Source organism: Anas platyrhynchos, chromosome 1, assembly GCF_047663525.1.
Source record: "Anas platyrhynchos isolate ZD024472 breed Pekin duck chromosome 1, IASCAAS_PekinDuck_T2T, whole genome shotgun sequence".
Taxonomy (NCBI): domain Eukaryota; kingdom Metazoa; phylum Chordata; class Aves; order Anseriformes; family Anatidae; genus Anas; species Anas platyrhynchos.
In genome coordinates this window covers 84,813,612-84,828,058 of record NC_092587.1, presented here as the reverse complement: position 1 = coordinate 84,828,058, position 14,447 = coordinate 84,813,612, and the positions used below count along the sequence as shown (strand labels likewise).

The window sequence follows — 14,447 nt, the reverse complement described above, 5'->3', positions numbered from 1 at the left end:
CACTGATGCAGTTGCTCTGGATGCCACGGGGCAGAGAAGAGTTTCAAAATGCTCTGCAAGGAAGGAGTCCTGGATCATTTACTTCAACCCAGTGTGGTAACAGTATATCATACAAAGATACCTCACAGAGGAAGGAACACAAAGCTGTGACTTCCTTCGTGAAATCTCCTGACCCCACAACACTTTCAACCCACAAAAACAATCGTCACACCGATAAAGGCAAAAAGTTACAACCACTCTGTACCGACGTGCAAACTGCAATTACACTGTGATATTTCTGCCCATTTTTCACACTTTGAAAGTATCTTACCTCCATCATAGGAAAATGATTGATGTTTTTATTGTTGCATAAGGCAAGAATAACATACACCGCTAACTCTGATTGCAGGTGGGTCAGTGTTTAATTGGTTCAATGAGAGTCCCATTTTAAAATGAAAAAAACCAACAACCTGCTTTTAAAAATGTATTATTTTAGTTTGTACTAAATGAACAAGTAACGATCAAGTTCGTAGAACTTCTGGATTCATTTTAGGTGACTTGCCCTGTGCAATTATTCAGTTTTTCAACTGATGTGCAAATGAGAAAATTGAAGGCAGAAGCCTGCAAAATGCAGATTACTTTCAACCCTCTGGAGTCAGTGTGATCAGGAGCAGTCAGCATCTGCAGGAGTGGCCTTGATGTCTTGTTCTATCTGGCCCAGTTCTGATTAAATTGTATGACTCTTCCAGGCACTATTGGAGAAGAAGAATAAAGTTGAAGAGCCAAAGAAGCCCCTTCGCTTCCTCAAAAAAATAGAAAAGCCTGTTCCTCGGCCCCCCACTCCAATTCTGGAAAAACCATCAGTTGTAAGTGGAATGATTGTAAATGATTGTAGCACTTTTTTTTTTTTTCTGTTGATGCTTGATTGTTCCCTTCCTAGTTGTTAAAGGAATGCCCTGAGAAGGAAAGAAGTTAGTTTTATCTCTTTGTGTATCTATATTTGTCTTAGAAATAGCCAGCCACCTTAAGACTCTCTCATTTGTGTATTCTTTAAGGATACTAATAACCAAAGAAATGAAAATATCTTACATGATCTGTTGGCCAAATCCTTAAGTTAGCTTTATTTATAAAGAAATAAATTAGTAGGCATGTTGTCCCCTTGTTCTCAGAGAACAAAAAGGCGGAATCACGTACCTCTGCAAACATGGATTTATTCAATGCCTTCCAACCTTCTGATCTGACAACACTATCATAATCCAGCGAGCAATTAAGTTTAGTCCCATTGAAGTCAGCGAGACTTTGGGTGCTTAGCACTGCACACGCACTTCATTAATTTACTGGAGTGAAGCTCTAATCACTGTGTAGGACTCAGTCTTTGATGAGCATGATCCGTTTAATTGACAGTTCACAGAAAATGATTCTTCTGCAGAGATCAGAACAGCAGTAAATGGGTGTTATAATATGTCATATGAAAACAAAAACAAAAACAATTTTTAGGGGAGCTGCAACTTTTTCTTTCTTGAAATAATGTGCTTAAGAGGTGTTTGCCCCAGTGGATTGCTTTGTCTGCTTATTAACACTATTTTCATGATGCAGTAATAATCAGACACAATTATTATTTAAACCTGTGAATTTAAGAGGGATATACAACCATGAAAGCAAGAAAGAGAAAGTCTTGTTAGATCATCCATGCCATTGTTGCGCAGTATGATGTCCTATGTTTTATACGGTCCATTTTAAGATGACTGAAACAACCACATCTCCTCGGGAAGAGCTTTTTATTAACAGGAAAAAGCAGTTTTACTAACTCTTAAGTGTTAGGTATTGTACTGCAGTGGCAGATACCACTATTTGATACAGCAGTTTGGCAGATCTTTAAACTACATGGACAAAAAACAGGAGGATTTATCCCCACACTTACAGTCATTCTTGAGGCTATTTACAGACCACAGTTTGTGTGGTTTTTGTTGTTGCTGTTTTGTTTTGAAAGAGTTCCAACACAATAGAATTCCACCTAAGCTAAATCTGTCAACGTTTGGTTTATTTTCAAATGTCTTTGTAAGTGAGTACATAAAAGAGTGTATCTCTGCAGTGAAGCTCCATCTGTGAAATCAGGGCAACTTCAGCCACTGAAGAGCACCTCTGTATCATCTCCTGCCTTGCAGAATCCATGTAAGGTTTCTCCTTCCGGCTGGCTGTGAGGAGCACTAATAGCAAGGCTCTTCTCTGTCATTAGTGCATCTCTTCCTGCCTTTTATGGATACGAGTGCCAACTGCTAACTTCACCAGCCTCTTTCTGCTGGTGTTGAGGACCTCAAAAGGAAAGCATGCCAGAGTGGCAGGCTGGTGACGTGGACAACAAGGGGTATGAAAGAAAGTGGAGAGAACAGAGGCACTACTGCAGGCCACCTCAACCAGTCATTTTTCATAGAATCATTCAGGTTGGAAAAGACCTCTAAGATCACTTAGTCCAACCTTTAGCCTAGTACTGACAAGTCCACAACTAAACCATGCTACTAAGTTAGTTCTACATCTACACGTTTCTTGAAGACCTCCAGGGATGTTGACTCTACCACTTCCCTGGGCAGCACATTCCAATGCCGCACGACCCTTTCAGTAAAGAAATTTCTCCTGACATCTTACTTAAAACTTCCCTAGTGCAACTTGAAGCCATTTCCCCTTGTCTTATCACTTGGTGCTTGGGAGAAGAGTCTGATCCCCATCTTGTTACAACCTCCTTTAAGGTAATTGTAAAGTACAGTAAGGTCTCTCCTGAGCCTTCTTTTCTCCAAGTTAAACAAACAGCTCCAGCTCCCTCAGCTACTCCTTATAAGACTTGTTCTCTACACCCTTCACCAACTTTGTTGCCCTTCTCTGGACACACTCCAGTACCTTGATGTCCTTCTTGTAATGAGGTGCTGCAAACTGAACACGTATTCAAGGTGTGTCCTCACCAAAGCTGAATATAGAGGGACAGTCACTGCCCTAGACCTGCTAGCCACGCTATTTTTGATACCAGCCAGGATGCTGTTGGCCTTCTTGACCACCTGAGCACACTGCTGGCTCATGTTCAGCTGGCTATCAACCAACACCCCCAGGTCCCTTTCTGCTGGGCACCTTTCCAGCCACTCTTCCCCCAGCCTGTAGTGCTGCTTGGGGTTGTTGTGCCTCAAATGCAGGACCCAGCACTTGGCCTTCGTGATCCTCATACAGTTGGCCTCGACCCATGGGTCCAGCCTGTGCAGATCCCTCTGCAGAGCCCTCCTCCATCATTTACATCACTGAACAATACAACTCCATGTACAGAAGATTGCACCCCACAAAAATTTAGGCTAAATCTTGCAGTAGTTTGCCTTACCTGTCCAGCATATGTGCCAGTCTCCACGTCCAGAATTCTGTCCTGAAGGGGTTGTGGGCCTCGCTTACCTCTGCTGCCAGGTGACATGGTGTAGTTCAGCTTTCTAACTGGACTTCATCCCTTCTTTCCAGAGAACAAGAACACCCAATATCATAAGGCAATCCTTTGGCTCGTTCTGCTTTGCTCCTCTTGGGTGGTGTTATGGAAAGGCAGGAATGTTTCCTTATGCTTTTGGAATACTTAATCTGCAACACCTAAGAAAAAACAGAAAAATTCAAGCCTACACCATTTCTCTCATCCCACGCTCTTCCTGGCACTTCTAAAATAGCACATTTCAGTTCAGACCTTACAGGCTTTTTATTAAAACAACAACAACAACCACCTCCTTTCATTTTTTAGTTTTTTTTTTTTTTAATCTTTGCCAGGCAGCTGATGGACTTTCCTCTCCTGCTACTGTCAACTCAGCAAGACCCCCTCAGAAAGAAAAAATGCCAGTTGTTCCTCTATTTAAAATAAGCCCTTTTTTGTTTGTTTTTTTTTTTCTTGTCATGTGGTCATGTTCTCTTTCTCACTACACTAAATCATTCCTCCAAGTTGGTATCAGTCACACAATGCTAGGCCAGTAAAATTCTCAAAGAGACCAATTGCAATATAATCTAATTTATTTTACTTCTAAACTATCACTTTCTGAGCCTTAAATTTACCGAGTTACTCCGATAAAGGTCACCACTGGCATAAATATCAGATGAAAAATGGTATATGTTGCCTTTTAATCCCCTTTTTTATGGTTAACAGCTCTCTTGCACCTCCTTAAATAAATCTTCTATCGTCTTGGTGTCTTGACCTGTAAATTCATGTAGTTGATGCTTATTTTGCCAACTCGGTCAAGCGACAAGTAGTACTTTCAATGCATACAGTCATTTTCTCCATCAATATCTCCTTACTGTTAGGTACTCCTCTAGTACCTTCTAAAATCTCGGATAGATTGTATAGACTTGCTCCTCCACCTTTTACAAAACATGGAAGTATGTGTTATTCTGACTTACCTTCTTTTCCCTAGAAATTAGAAGGATAGCGTTCAGAACAATTGAGAAATTGGATACAAATTTGACTCTTTGATATTTAGGTGGGTGATTCATAGAACTCTCAATCTCCGAAAGAATAAATAATTGTTGTGTGGTTATTTGTTTTGTTTTGGCAGGAGGAAGAGGAAATAGAACTGGCAGTGATATGTCTGCAGAAGTTGCTCCGAGGAAGGGCTATTCAGAACTTGGTATTTTGTGTCTCTTTGTTGATGTCTGTCTGCAGAATGGTGGTGGGAATGACTGAAGGTGTGTTTGCAGTCGTTATTCCCCAGAACTAATCAAGGGTAATGAGGCTTATGCAGCATATCCTCCCATATGTCCTCTGAAGTCCTTCAAGGCTGAAATCGTTGCTCTCTAGCCCAAATTTGTTACAGTTCCTACACATCTGTGAGTGTCTCCCTGTTTCTGCCATCCCCTACACTCAGATGTTTCATTAGATACTTCATAGTAGAATTAATCAAATAGCAAATTCTAGACTAGATCTGGACTGTGAGTACATTTTGCCTTAATTATGCTTATTAATTAAGATCCCAGGCGCATAAAACTCACATGCCAGCAGGACAGCTTGTATTTCCCACCATCTTCACAGCTACCTGTGATGGTGAGCTGATCATTCTTGGGTGAGGAGCAGTTGACACATACCACCACGATTTCCAGCAAGTGCAGGACACATTGTTCTGCTTCCAGAGGAGTAAAATTGTGCCTAGGTAAAAATTAACCGAGTAGCCATGCCTCTTGGGTTTTACCTTAAGCAAGCCTGTCACTTTTGATCAGACCAGTGCAGAGGGTTGGGTTTTCAAGCCTGCTGCTGCTTTCTGGCTCATTGATATTCTCTCTTGCACTGATTGTTTAACGTCTGTGAAGTGTTCCCATGTGGGACCCTGACCTGAGCTTTAGTAAACAATGCAATACCATGTAAGTGGCTTGAGGTGGAGTTTAAGCTTCCCAAGACTTCTCCAGTTCTGCAGTGATCTGTGAGAAGGATGCTCGAGTCAAGGCTGTTGACTTCCACTAGGTTTTTGAGAGTCATGAAATGTCCCATCGTTTTTTGGAATTTCCTAAAACATAAACCTGTAGTAGGGACAACAGCAGTTTAAACAACCTCCCCGTCAACTTACTGCCTTGAACTGCTGCTGGAACAGAACACAGGTCAGAGACCATTAGATGTTGAAACAGGGGATGTCTAGCTTAAGCCTGAGGAAAAGGGGCAGTGCTCACACTGGGAAGGTTTCACGCTGAGGTTGGTATAACAGGATATCCAGAAGGATATTTACCTGTTCTCTTGACATTGGTTTTGCTGTTTGGCATCCCAGCGGTCTGAATTCTGGGTGAGTCCAAACAGAACAACAACAACAACAAAATCTTTTGTGATAGTGTAGCAGGGCGTCATCTGTACCCCATGGCAGAAAGTCACAGCTTTCATCTTCCATGCAGCAAGGTTTAGTCAAGCTTTACCTCATGGCTGCAGGGTAGGTTTTGGGAACAGCTGGCCCCACAGCCTGGAGGCTGAGAGGTGACCCCATGGCTCTCTGCAACTCCCCGAGGAGGGGCAGCACAGAGGAGGTGCCAGCCTCTGCTCCTATCACTGATGATGGGATGCTGGCAAAATGTGTTGAATATATTCTCCATTTAATATGCCTGGTTGCTTACCTCTATTTAAAAGATGTTTGAAGAGAAGGAGAAGCGGATGGAACTGATCCAAGAGCTGCGCACCACTCACGCACTCCATGAAGACGGACAGCTGCTTCTGAAAGCAGAGGAGCAAACGATACGGGCCTTACAGCAACAGCGTGACTTGCAAATGCACGAGGTTGGCACATAAAACGGGGAGGCTGATTCCCCACACTCCTCTAATGGGGTACTCTTTGCTTGCAGCAGCACCAGCGCTTTCACGTTTAATTCCTTTATGTTTTCTGTTATCCACAGTACAGAAACCACTCCAAGTAACTCAAATACTTTGCTTGCAGAGACCAAACACTGAACACCTGAGGGGCTAAAAATGTTTCTGAGATTCCCCAGAGCCTGCAGAGCAGCTCTGAGCAGATTGAGGCGCCCTGACCGCAGCTGCTGCCCAGGCTGTACTTGTTTATTTATATTTACAGGGCTCTGAACAAACTGCACTGTCAGGTGAACCTCAGTTTACCCCCATTTCAGCCTGTTTGTTGCAGTGACCTGGCATCGCAGTGCATGCTTGTCACTTGCACCTGTCAGATGTTTTACTGAACGTGTGTTTCTGCTGTGTCATTCCCCTGTTCTTTTTCTACCTTGGCACACCTTCAGGCTCTTCCTCAGGCAGAAAGCATCACAGGAGAAACCAATGTTGGTTTAGTTTGTAAGTCTGGTAGGGACTGAGACTTCTAGGACCTTATCAGTGGTGTTATAGTGGTGTATTTGCCACTGTTCTGGAACGCAGGGAAATTCTGGGCCCCATCCTCTACCAAGAATCTTGTGAGAGTCAGGAACACAAATTCTTACCCTATTTCCTTGGAGGGCAGTGGATTTCCAGAGCAAAATGAATCAAATGGCAGCTTCTGGTCTGGAATGCATCATGAGGAAATTTTGTCCAGACTTGAATACATCTCAGATACGCAGTATCTCCCACATTTGTGCAGGTTTACATATTGTTTTTACCACTCTTCTGGTGTTTTGCTGACCAGCTGTGAAGCAATTCTGCAGGTTGTATATTATGATAACAGCATCTACTCACCCCTGGCCTGGCCGAGATGATGTCGAATTGCTGCTTCCTGCTGAGTGGACAGCAACAAAATTTCTCTGTAGATCTCGGTAAAAATGGAATGGTGTGACTGTGTTTTGCTCTTTATCATGTCTAGATGCTCCCTCATACATAGAATGCGTAGAATGCAAGAATACAGGATTAATCTGCTGAGAAAATAAGAAAAAAAAAATCCTTAGGCATTAGGAACTTGAAATTGCTCCCTCTCTTCTGGAAACACAGGGAAGAGTAAAGGAGACAGCAGTTCAGACATCATAACACCATTCACAGAGAAGGGGAGAGAGCAAATGGTAGAGATGCTGACCTCTGATCTCAAAATTTCCTTCTGGGAGAGCCACTATCCCCCTCTGCTGGTATCTAACTCCTCTACTCTCACTTTTTTTTTTTTTTTTTTTTAAGGTACAAACAAACAAACAACAAAACATTCTGAGGGCACACAATCCAAGGCTCAAATCTAAATATTTTGAACTATAAAACTCTGAAATGCACGTGCAGCAGTTTTCTATGTGTGTGCCTATCTTAGAGTCACTGATGTTCCACAGTTCTTTAGTTCTTGTTGGTCACAGGTTTCTCAGGTTTTTTGACATTTCTAATATAAAAAAAGGAGCATTTTTCAAGAAATATTTTCTGCATAAGGAGGACTAAAATTCCAGATAGAATAAGGAAAGATAAATGTCGCTAAGCTGAAGTATAGCAAAATCCTAAAACAGGACAGTTTCTGGGTTGTTTTCCTTCATTTCAATCAGGTTTTAGATACAACACTTTAAGCAATAAAGAGGAAGAAGCAGGTTAGTTCCTTGGTATCTGTCCTTGTGAGGGGATGCAGCGACTGCATTGCTGTCCTCCAGAGATAACGAACGTACCGTAGATCCTGTCATTTTCTGAAGTGCAATCACAGATACCAAACCCATAAAGCTTGAATAAGGTGTGAATGGCACAGCAATGCCAAACACCTGGACTCTGGTCTCAGTTCTGTCACAGACTTGCTGATTTTCCATTACCTGGAGTTTTGAGTTCTCGTTTGCACATCCACAAACTCAATATAATTACTGTTGCTTTGAATTTTGTAGCATTTAGTACTTAACTTGTACGGTTTTAGGTAACAACTCAATATCTAAATCATCAGGGTCTCTTGATCCCAGTGTTACCTCAGCAAGTTTTATCACTTCGGTTGCATCATGAATGTCCAACAAAAAATGTACCATTTCACTGAGGTGACTTTGAACGGTCACAAACACCTTGAATCTTCAAAATAGCATTAAAAATGTGTCTGTACTCAAAATTGTGCAGTTTCCTAAACCTTTACTCAAGCTCCCTATTCATAAAGAATTGAGGCTTTACTTTCCAGATGCTAGAAACTGTATTTGCCACTTAGGATCCTATTTTTCTATTCTGGTCTAGCTAAGCTTAGCACGGAAGGATGAAGGATATGTGGTTGAAATAATTTCACTGTCACTTTTGTACCTCCCCTTTCTTGGTCTGGGAAGTGGAGCAGTTCCCCAGTAACAAGAAGATGGCCTCAGTGACTATTCTGATTATACCCACAGGCAAAAAAGCGGCTCATAATAGCAGGAATACAGTGCATCTAGTGTTTTATCTCCTCCCACTCACTCGAGGGAGGCAGCTGCTTGTCCCAGTGCGACAGGAGCAGGCCTCTCCCCACACTGGCCAATTTTTGGCCCTTTTATGCTAGCAGAGGCTGTACACAGGAACATTACATTATGCAGAATCCAAGCCTGTGCATGTAAAACAAGAATGCAAAACTCCCCACGGTTGGTGTGAGGGGATGTTGCAGAGCTGTTTCACATGCCTGTGGCAGCCCTGGGACTCGGAGAAACATTCCTGAGGTTTGTAACACAATTCTTCGCATTTTTTTTTTAAAGCTGTCATCAGTGGAAAGCCGCTTGGCCCAGGAAGAAGGAAGGGCACTGGCAAACATGTTTGATTTCCTGTCCAAAGAGCTGTTGAGGCTGCAGGAAGAGCGGAGGATCCACGCTTTTGTCATGCTGGCTGAGAGGCAGAGGCGGATGCGGGAGGCAGAAGAGAGCGGACGCCGTCAAGTGGAAGAGAGGCGTCGGCAAGAGGAAGATGAGATTTTCAGACAGGCAAGAGAAAAGAGACTGGTGGGACAGCGGGCAGCCTGTGGGAACTGCCTGCTGCTTGGGGGAAGGGCTGGATGGAAGGGAAGTGCTTCACTGATGTACCTAACTCATCTTTAGGGTCAGTGTTTTGTCACAACTTGGCCTGTCCAGGAGAGCTGTTGGGTGCTCTCCCAGGAGAGGTGCCTTTAAACAAGATTCTGGAAAGATTTTGCCCTGCAGAAATGGACTGCAACAACAACGGCTACCATAAGATGAATTGTTTTGAAGCAATGAGAATGGAAAACATAACTGAAGTCCAGAAATTAGTCCTGAGATTACCCCATTCCATAACTGCTGAATAGTCCTGCTCCTACTCCCCAGCTCCTGGCTGCATGAAGCCTATTTCTCCCAGCTGAAAAGAATGAGTGGGAGCCTAATTGACTAAACCAATAATTTTCAAACTTTGTGGGAGGAGGTTAATACCAGGAGAGCCTGAAATCACATTTATTTTTCTTTTAATTTTGTCTTTTCCTCTTTTCTGTTTCTCTGAGTTGCAATCAAGGTGGGTCAAAATGCAATAAGCTTAGGCCCTCAACACTAGCAGAAGGAAAAGATCTATTTCTAGAATCTCTGCTCTACATCCATTGTAAGGAAACCAGTAATTTCACCTTGGTTTTATTCATGCTACTTTATCTGGCTTGATGAATGCTTTTTCCTCCAGCTTAAATGAAAGATGATTAATTTACTGAAGCCAATAATGACAATTGTTATTTGGCAGCTGTTGTTCAGGAGGCCATGAGAACTGAAGAAGCAACTGCTATAGGATTCATAGAGTTAACCTGCTGCAGAAGAATTGTAGCTGCAGATAAGTTTGGTATCTCACACTGGTTCCTTCCTGAACTTGTTTCTGAGTTTGTTCTCAGATAGAATAATTAGAGAAGAGGATTTTACACAAGTTATTGTGCACAGAAAGCACCTCTGAAACCAAACCGCAGGCTGGTCTGCCTGAAATTAAGAGCATCTGGTGAAAACCTGTTGTTCTTATTTCTCCAGAAATCTGGTTCCATCCTCTTAGCAAAGCAGTAGGCAGTAAGAATAACACCTTGGTGTTTGTTCCAGGTGGTGAAGGTGCAGCAGAGCACTATTGACTCCTACTTGGAAGACATTATCCTGAGTACCATGGAGAACACAGCTGAAGAACAAGCCAGGGAAGAGATTCAGAGAATGGCAGTAGAAATCAATGACATTGCTTATGAAATGGAAAGTTGGTATGTTCTTAAAAGACACACTGGAGGCCACTTCTAGCCGTGTAGAGCCTGCCTAACTGTCTGCACCTGTGGTTACATGTATAATTTAAGACACAGGAAGGGTAGAGCGGTACTGTTCATGAACACCTCTTTAGTGTGACTGCTGTATGGGAACCACACCATTACTATCTGGTACACACGTATAAATCCATCAGCGCTTTATTCCTATACAGCATGCGCCAGAATCCCTTTGCAAATCTCTTGTGGGATCTGTGAATCACCCTTTTTAGACTTCTCCATGCCAATGTGATGCTGTGACTGAGCTTTAAGTGAATCTGGGAACTGCCTAAAGCAATACCCCATTCATACTGGTCTTTTCATTTATTTACAGTACTACAGAAAATCAGTTTGAAAGAGATGCTAAAGATACAGCTGTACAGCAGTCTCATTCTGGGGTGGCTGTTCTTTAAGAAACTGCCAATTTCCATGGGGGTCAGTCATATTGATGGCTGCCTGACAAAGCGCTCTGGGTAGAGTAACTTGTTGAGAACACCACAGTCTTGTGTTTGGCTGGGGCATCGGCAGTGAATACTTTTTAGGACCTGCCAAACCTCCGATTCAGTTTCTATGCTCTTTTTTTGGAACGGAGCCATAAAAATCCCAATGACACAGTGACTCTCCTATGGTACAGCAGCTGTGTATTTTGTAACCAGATGAATACAACCAGAATGTCAAAATCCTTGGGGAGAATGAAGCGTAGATAATGCATGCAGCCCTTGGGCCAATTGGGAACCCACCAAGCACTGGCATGGAAAAGAACATGGGGACCAGCCAAATGCAAAGTCACAAAAGGAAAGAATTTAGCAAACTCAGCAAAGGGCCAAAAACTAAATTGTGAAAGACCCAAATCCTTGGAGCTATGTGTGTGTCTAACTCAGTTTGTCATCTGTGAGAGCTGGGCTCCTAAATACCTTGGAGGATGAGGAGTCTAGGGTGATCTTAGCCCCATAAATACTGCTTTCCCAATGCAGTATTGAACATATTGGCAGGGCAGTGCAGAGGACAATAGTCACACTGCCATCGCAGTGCACCAGTTTATAGGATAAACAGAGACTCAGCTGACAATTACTGCCATGACAATGCACTCTCTTGGAAATAGTGAGAATATTTACAAGGGAGTTGTGTGTTTGCAGAGGTAATCTGGAAAGCAAGTTATAAAATACTAATATCACTCTATGCATCTGTTCTTTAGTCGAACTCACCTACAGTCAGAAGAGATTGTAGCAGAGCTGGTTTATGCTTTCCTGATCCCGGAGATTGAGAAAACCTCTATCAGAGAGAAAGGTAAGGAGTCCAGTTTTATGCTGTTCCTCAACTGCTTCACCCTCCTCACTTCAGCTCACTGAAAGGAAAAATGCAGTGTCAAGGGTTATCTCAGTTCTCTGAGATACATCTTTTGCACTCTGCAGTTAGGAAGTTAAGCCCTATGATCCTTTTTTACCAATTTCTCATGGGCTTTAGTCTTTTAAAATGATAGCCTGAATTCAGATCTGATGCAATTTGATGCAACTGCAACAATAAAAGTACATGTGTTGAAAAAAATCCATTGTACCTCCAAAAAACAAACTGAAAAAAAGTCTGTAAGTGCAGCATGGTTGTGAATTGTCTATGATATGGCAATTTGTAAAATCTGTAGAATTCTTTACCAAGCAGATTACTTAAATATATTCCATCTGTGAAAGGAAGATTACATGATTTCCCATGCTTTTTCCCCCCAGTTGGTTGAGAACTAGAATCAAAAATAAGGTTTTAGGGTTGACTGTAGCACTATCAAGCTTTAAGGAGATAATTTTGCAATTTTAAAGGATATTTCTGTTTAGTCAAAATGGAATAGTACCTGTCAAAATAGAGAGGGGAAGACACTGGAAACCCATGTATTACATCAAGGATCATGAATGGGTGGCTGTTTTTAACTCAGAGGCTTCCTCTGACCTGCATACTCAGAAGACTATGACTAAACCAGTCCAAGTGGATATAACTTAAGAAAAGCAGTTGTATCACTGCAGCGTCTGAAGTGGTCCTTGCCTTATTATACTTCTCTGACTTGAGAACAAAGGCACTCACTTTATTGCTTTTTCTTTTCTTTCTTTTTTTTTTTTTTTAAATTAAAATACAAATCATGCAAACGCATTTTGTCATCTATGAATTGTACAAACCTCTTTCTTCCTGGTTTGTGTATTTATCACAACAGCAGTATCTATCCAGCAGCTGGCAGTTCTATGTAAGCTTAAATCAGCTCTTTTCTGCTCAGCCTTGCTTCTGCAAGCCTACCAAAGCAGGATGATGTAATTTTAGTCAATGAAGCCTGCAGCTCAGGTACTAACACACACAGGTTAGCCTGCCTCAGAAAGGAGAGCAGGCTACCCAGAGCTGGATTCTGGATTCTGGACGTACAGAGCTACCATCAAGGAAGGGAATACACACTAAGCTTAAATAAAACATCAGCTGATGGACAAAGCACCTCCCAAGCTGCAGAGGAAAAAAGAAAATGTTCAAAATACGAGACAGCTAGAGTGGATCTGCCTGGAAAGGAGAGCTAGACGCAGGCAAAATTAAAATGGAGCCTAAAAGAAGAGCAAGAGCAATAGGTGATAAAAGTACAAGAGCTCCTTCAAACGTGTGCAGGTGAAATTTGCCACAATACTCTTGTGACAGAAGCCATCACAAGAGCTCACTGAATTATACCAAATGTATTCTCTGATAAACAGGCCCTGCCATAAATCTCCTGCACGGTGAGACCTTCGGAGGAGCAGAAGCAGTAACTATTCCATACAAATCCAAAGGGAATATTATCAAAGAATGTCATTAGATCTCATGAGTACATCAATGTACTGCATTTCTGTGGCAGTTTTTAAAGCTTTCCCTGTAGTGAGCCAGATTATTCATTATGAATCTGTGTGTTTTATCAAGCTGGCACATTCCTGAGCGCACACCTTCCTTGGAACTAGCAGGGAGTGATCTGAGAGCACAGTTGTCTGGCCTGCCAGAGGAGCAAGTCTATTTGTGTAACAAAGATCTGAGGGCCTCCAAGCTCAGTCTTTGCCTGCACTTTAGCTTTCCCTTAACCATCTCTGTTTTGCTGTTACCTAGACTCTTCTCCTCTCCTTTCCCCTCTCTTTCTCCTGTTCCAATGCATAAAAGCAGGAATTACCCAATATTGGCTTATCAATATTAGATTGGCTGAAAAACATAAAACGCAGTAAACAACAATCCTACAGTAGCAAAAGGGAGATGATCAGGCAGGTGGCTTAATGAATCTGTACTGCCTCCAGGTCTCACTTCAACTCTTTCTCAGTGCAGGCAAAATCATAACACAGGAGAGAGCAGATTTCAGCTGCAGTCTTCTAGAAACCTGCTGCAATTAATGGACACTGGAAGAAGTTAATTTAAAGCCTGATAACCTGAGCAGTTATGCCCTGAACTGGAAAGGGAAACACTTGCACAAGGCTTTACACTGGTGGTGGGGGGGAGCTCATCTTCAAAGTGAAATGCAAAGTTGGCTGCTGCTATTAGGTGGCAGTAGAACGCTTTCAGCCAAAGTTAGCAGGGCGTGATTTTTTCCTGAAATAGGCTTTTCTGTAGCTGCAGAAGGGCTAAGAGCTACCCCTCCCATCGCCCCTACGGAGAACGCTTTGCAGTACATTTCCAAGTAAAAGCCTTACCTCTTTTTACGCACAGTGAGGCAGTCCCAGAGAAAGCACATCTACGCTGCCCATCAGATAATCCACAGAAGCACGGAAGAGTTATTGGCTGATCCAGCACTACAGCAGGAGACGTCTGCCAGCAGGATAGAGGGAGATCCTCCAGCTGGGACAGGTGGTGGTCTGAGCCCTTCTGATGGGCCAGACAAGGATGGCACAGCCTCCTAGAGACAGATGAGCAAGGTGAGTCTCCTTTCCCTTC

The 14,447-nt window shown here is 42.6% G+C and overlaps 1 protein-coding gene and 1 long non-coding RNA gene across 5 annotated transcripts in view; one reads left to right on the top strand and one right to left on the bottom strand.

Moving 5' to 3' along the window:
• Window positions 1–14,447, top strand: part of CFAP91 (cilia and flagella associated protein 91) — a 39,885-nt gene that overhangs the window by 15,614 nt on the left and 9,824 nt on the right. For all 4 annotated transcript variants that reach the window (XR_011812284.1, XM_072043870.1, XM_027449644.3 and 1 more), the window contains 7 exons: window positions 729–845; window positions 4,539–4,610; window positions 6,086–6,232; window positions 9,040–9,261; window positions 10,357–10,505; window positions 11,737–11,828; window positions 14,223–14,428. Coding sequence is in view for 3 of the 4 variants with exons in the window: in XM_072043870.1 (XP_071899971.1) it covers window positions 729–845; window positions 4,539–4,610; window positions 6,086–6,232; window positions 9,040–9,261; window positions 10,357–10,505; window positions 11,737–11,828; window positions 14,223–14,413 (990 nt within the window). In the remaining variant the exon portion in view is untranslated. The remainder of the gene's footprint in view (window positions 1–728; window positions 846–4,538; window positions 4,611–6,085; window positions 6,233–9,039; window positions 9,262–10,356; window positions 10,506–11,736; window positions 11,829–14,222; window positions 14,429–14,447) is intronic.
• LOC140003507 (uncharacterized) lies at window positions 282–6,171 on the bottom strand. The gene is made up of 3 exons (XR_011812302.1): window positions 6,073–6,171; window positions 3,338–3,591; window positions 282–1,402 (listed from the first exon to the last, which is right to left on the bottom strand). It is a non-coding gene; the product is annotated as an uncharacterized lncRNA (long non-coding RNA).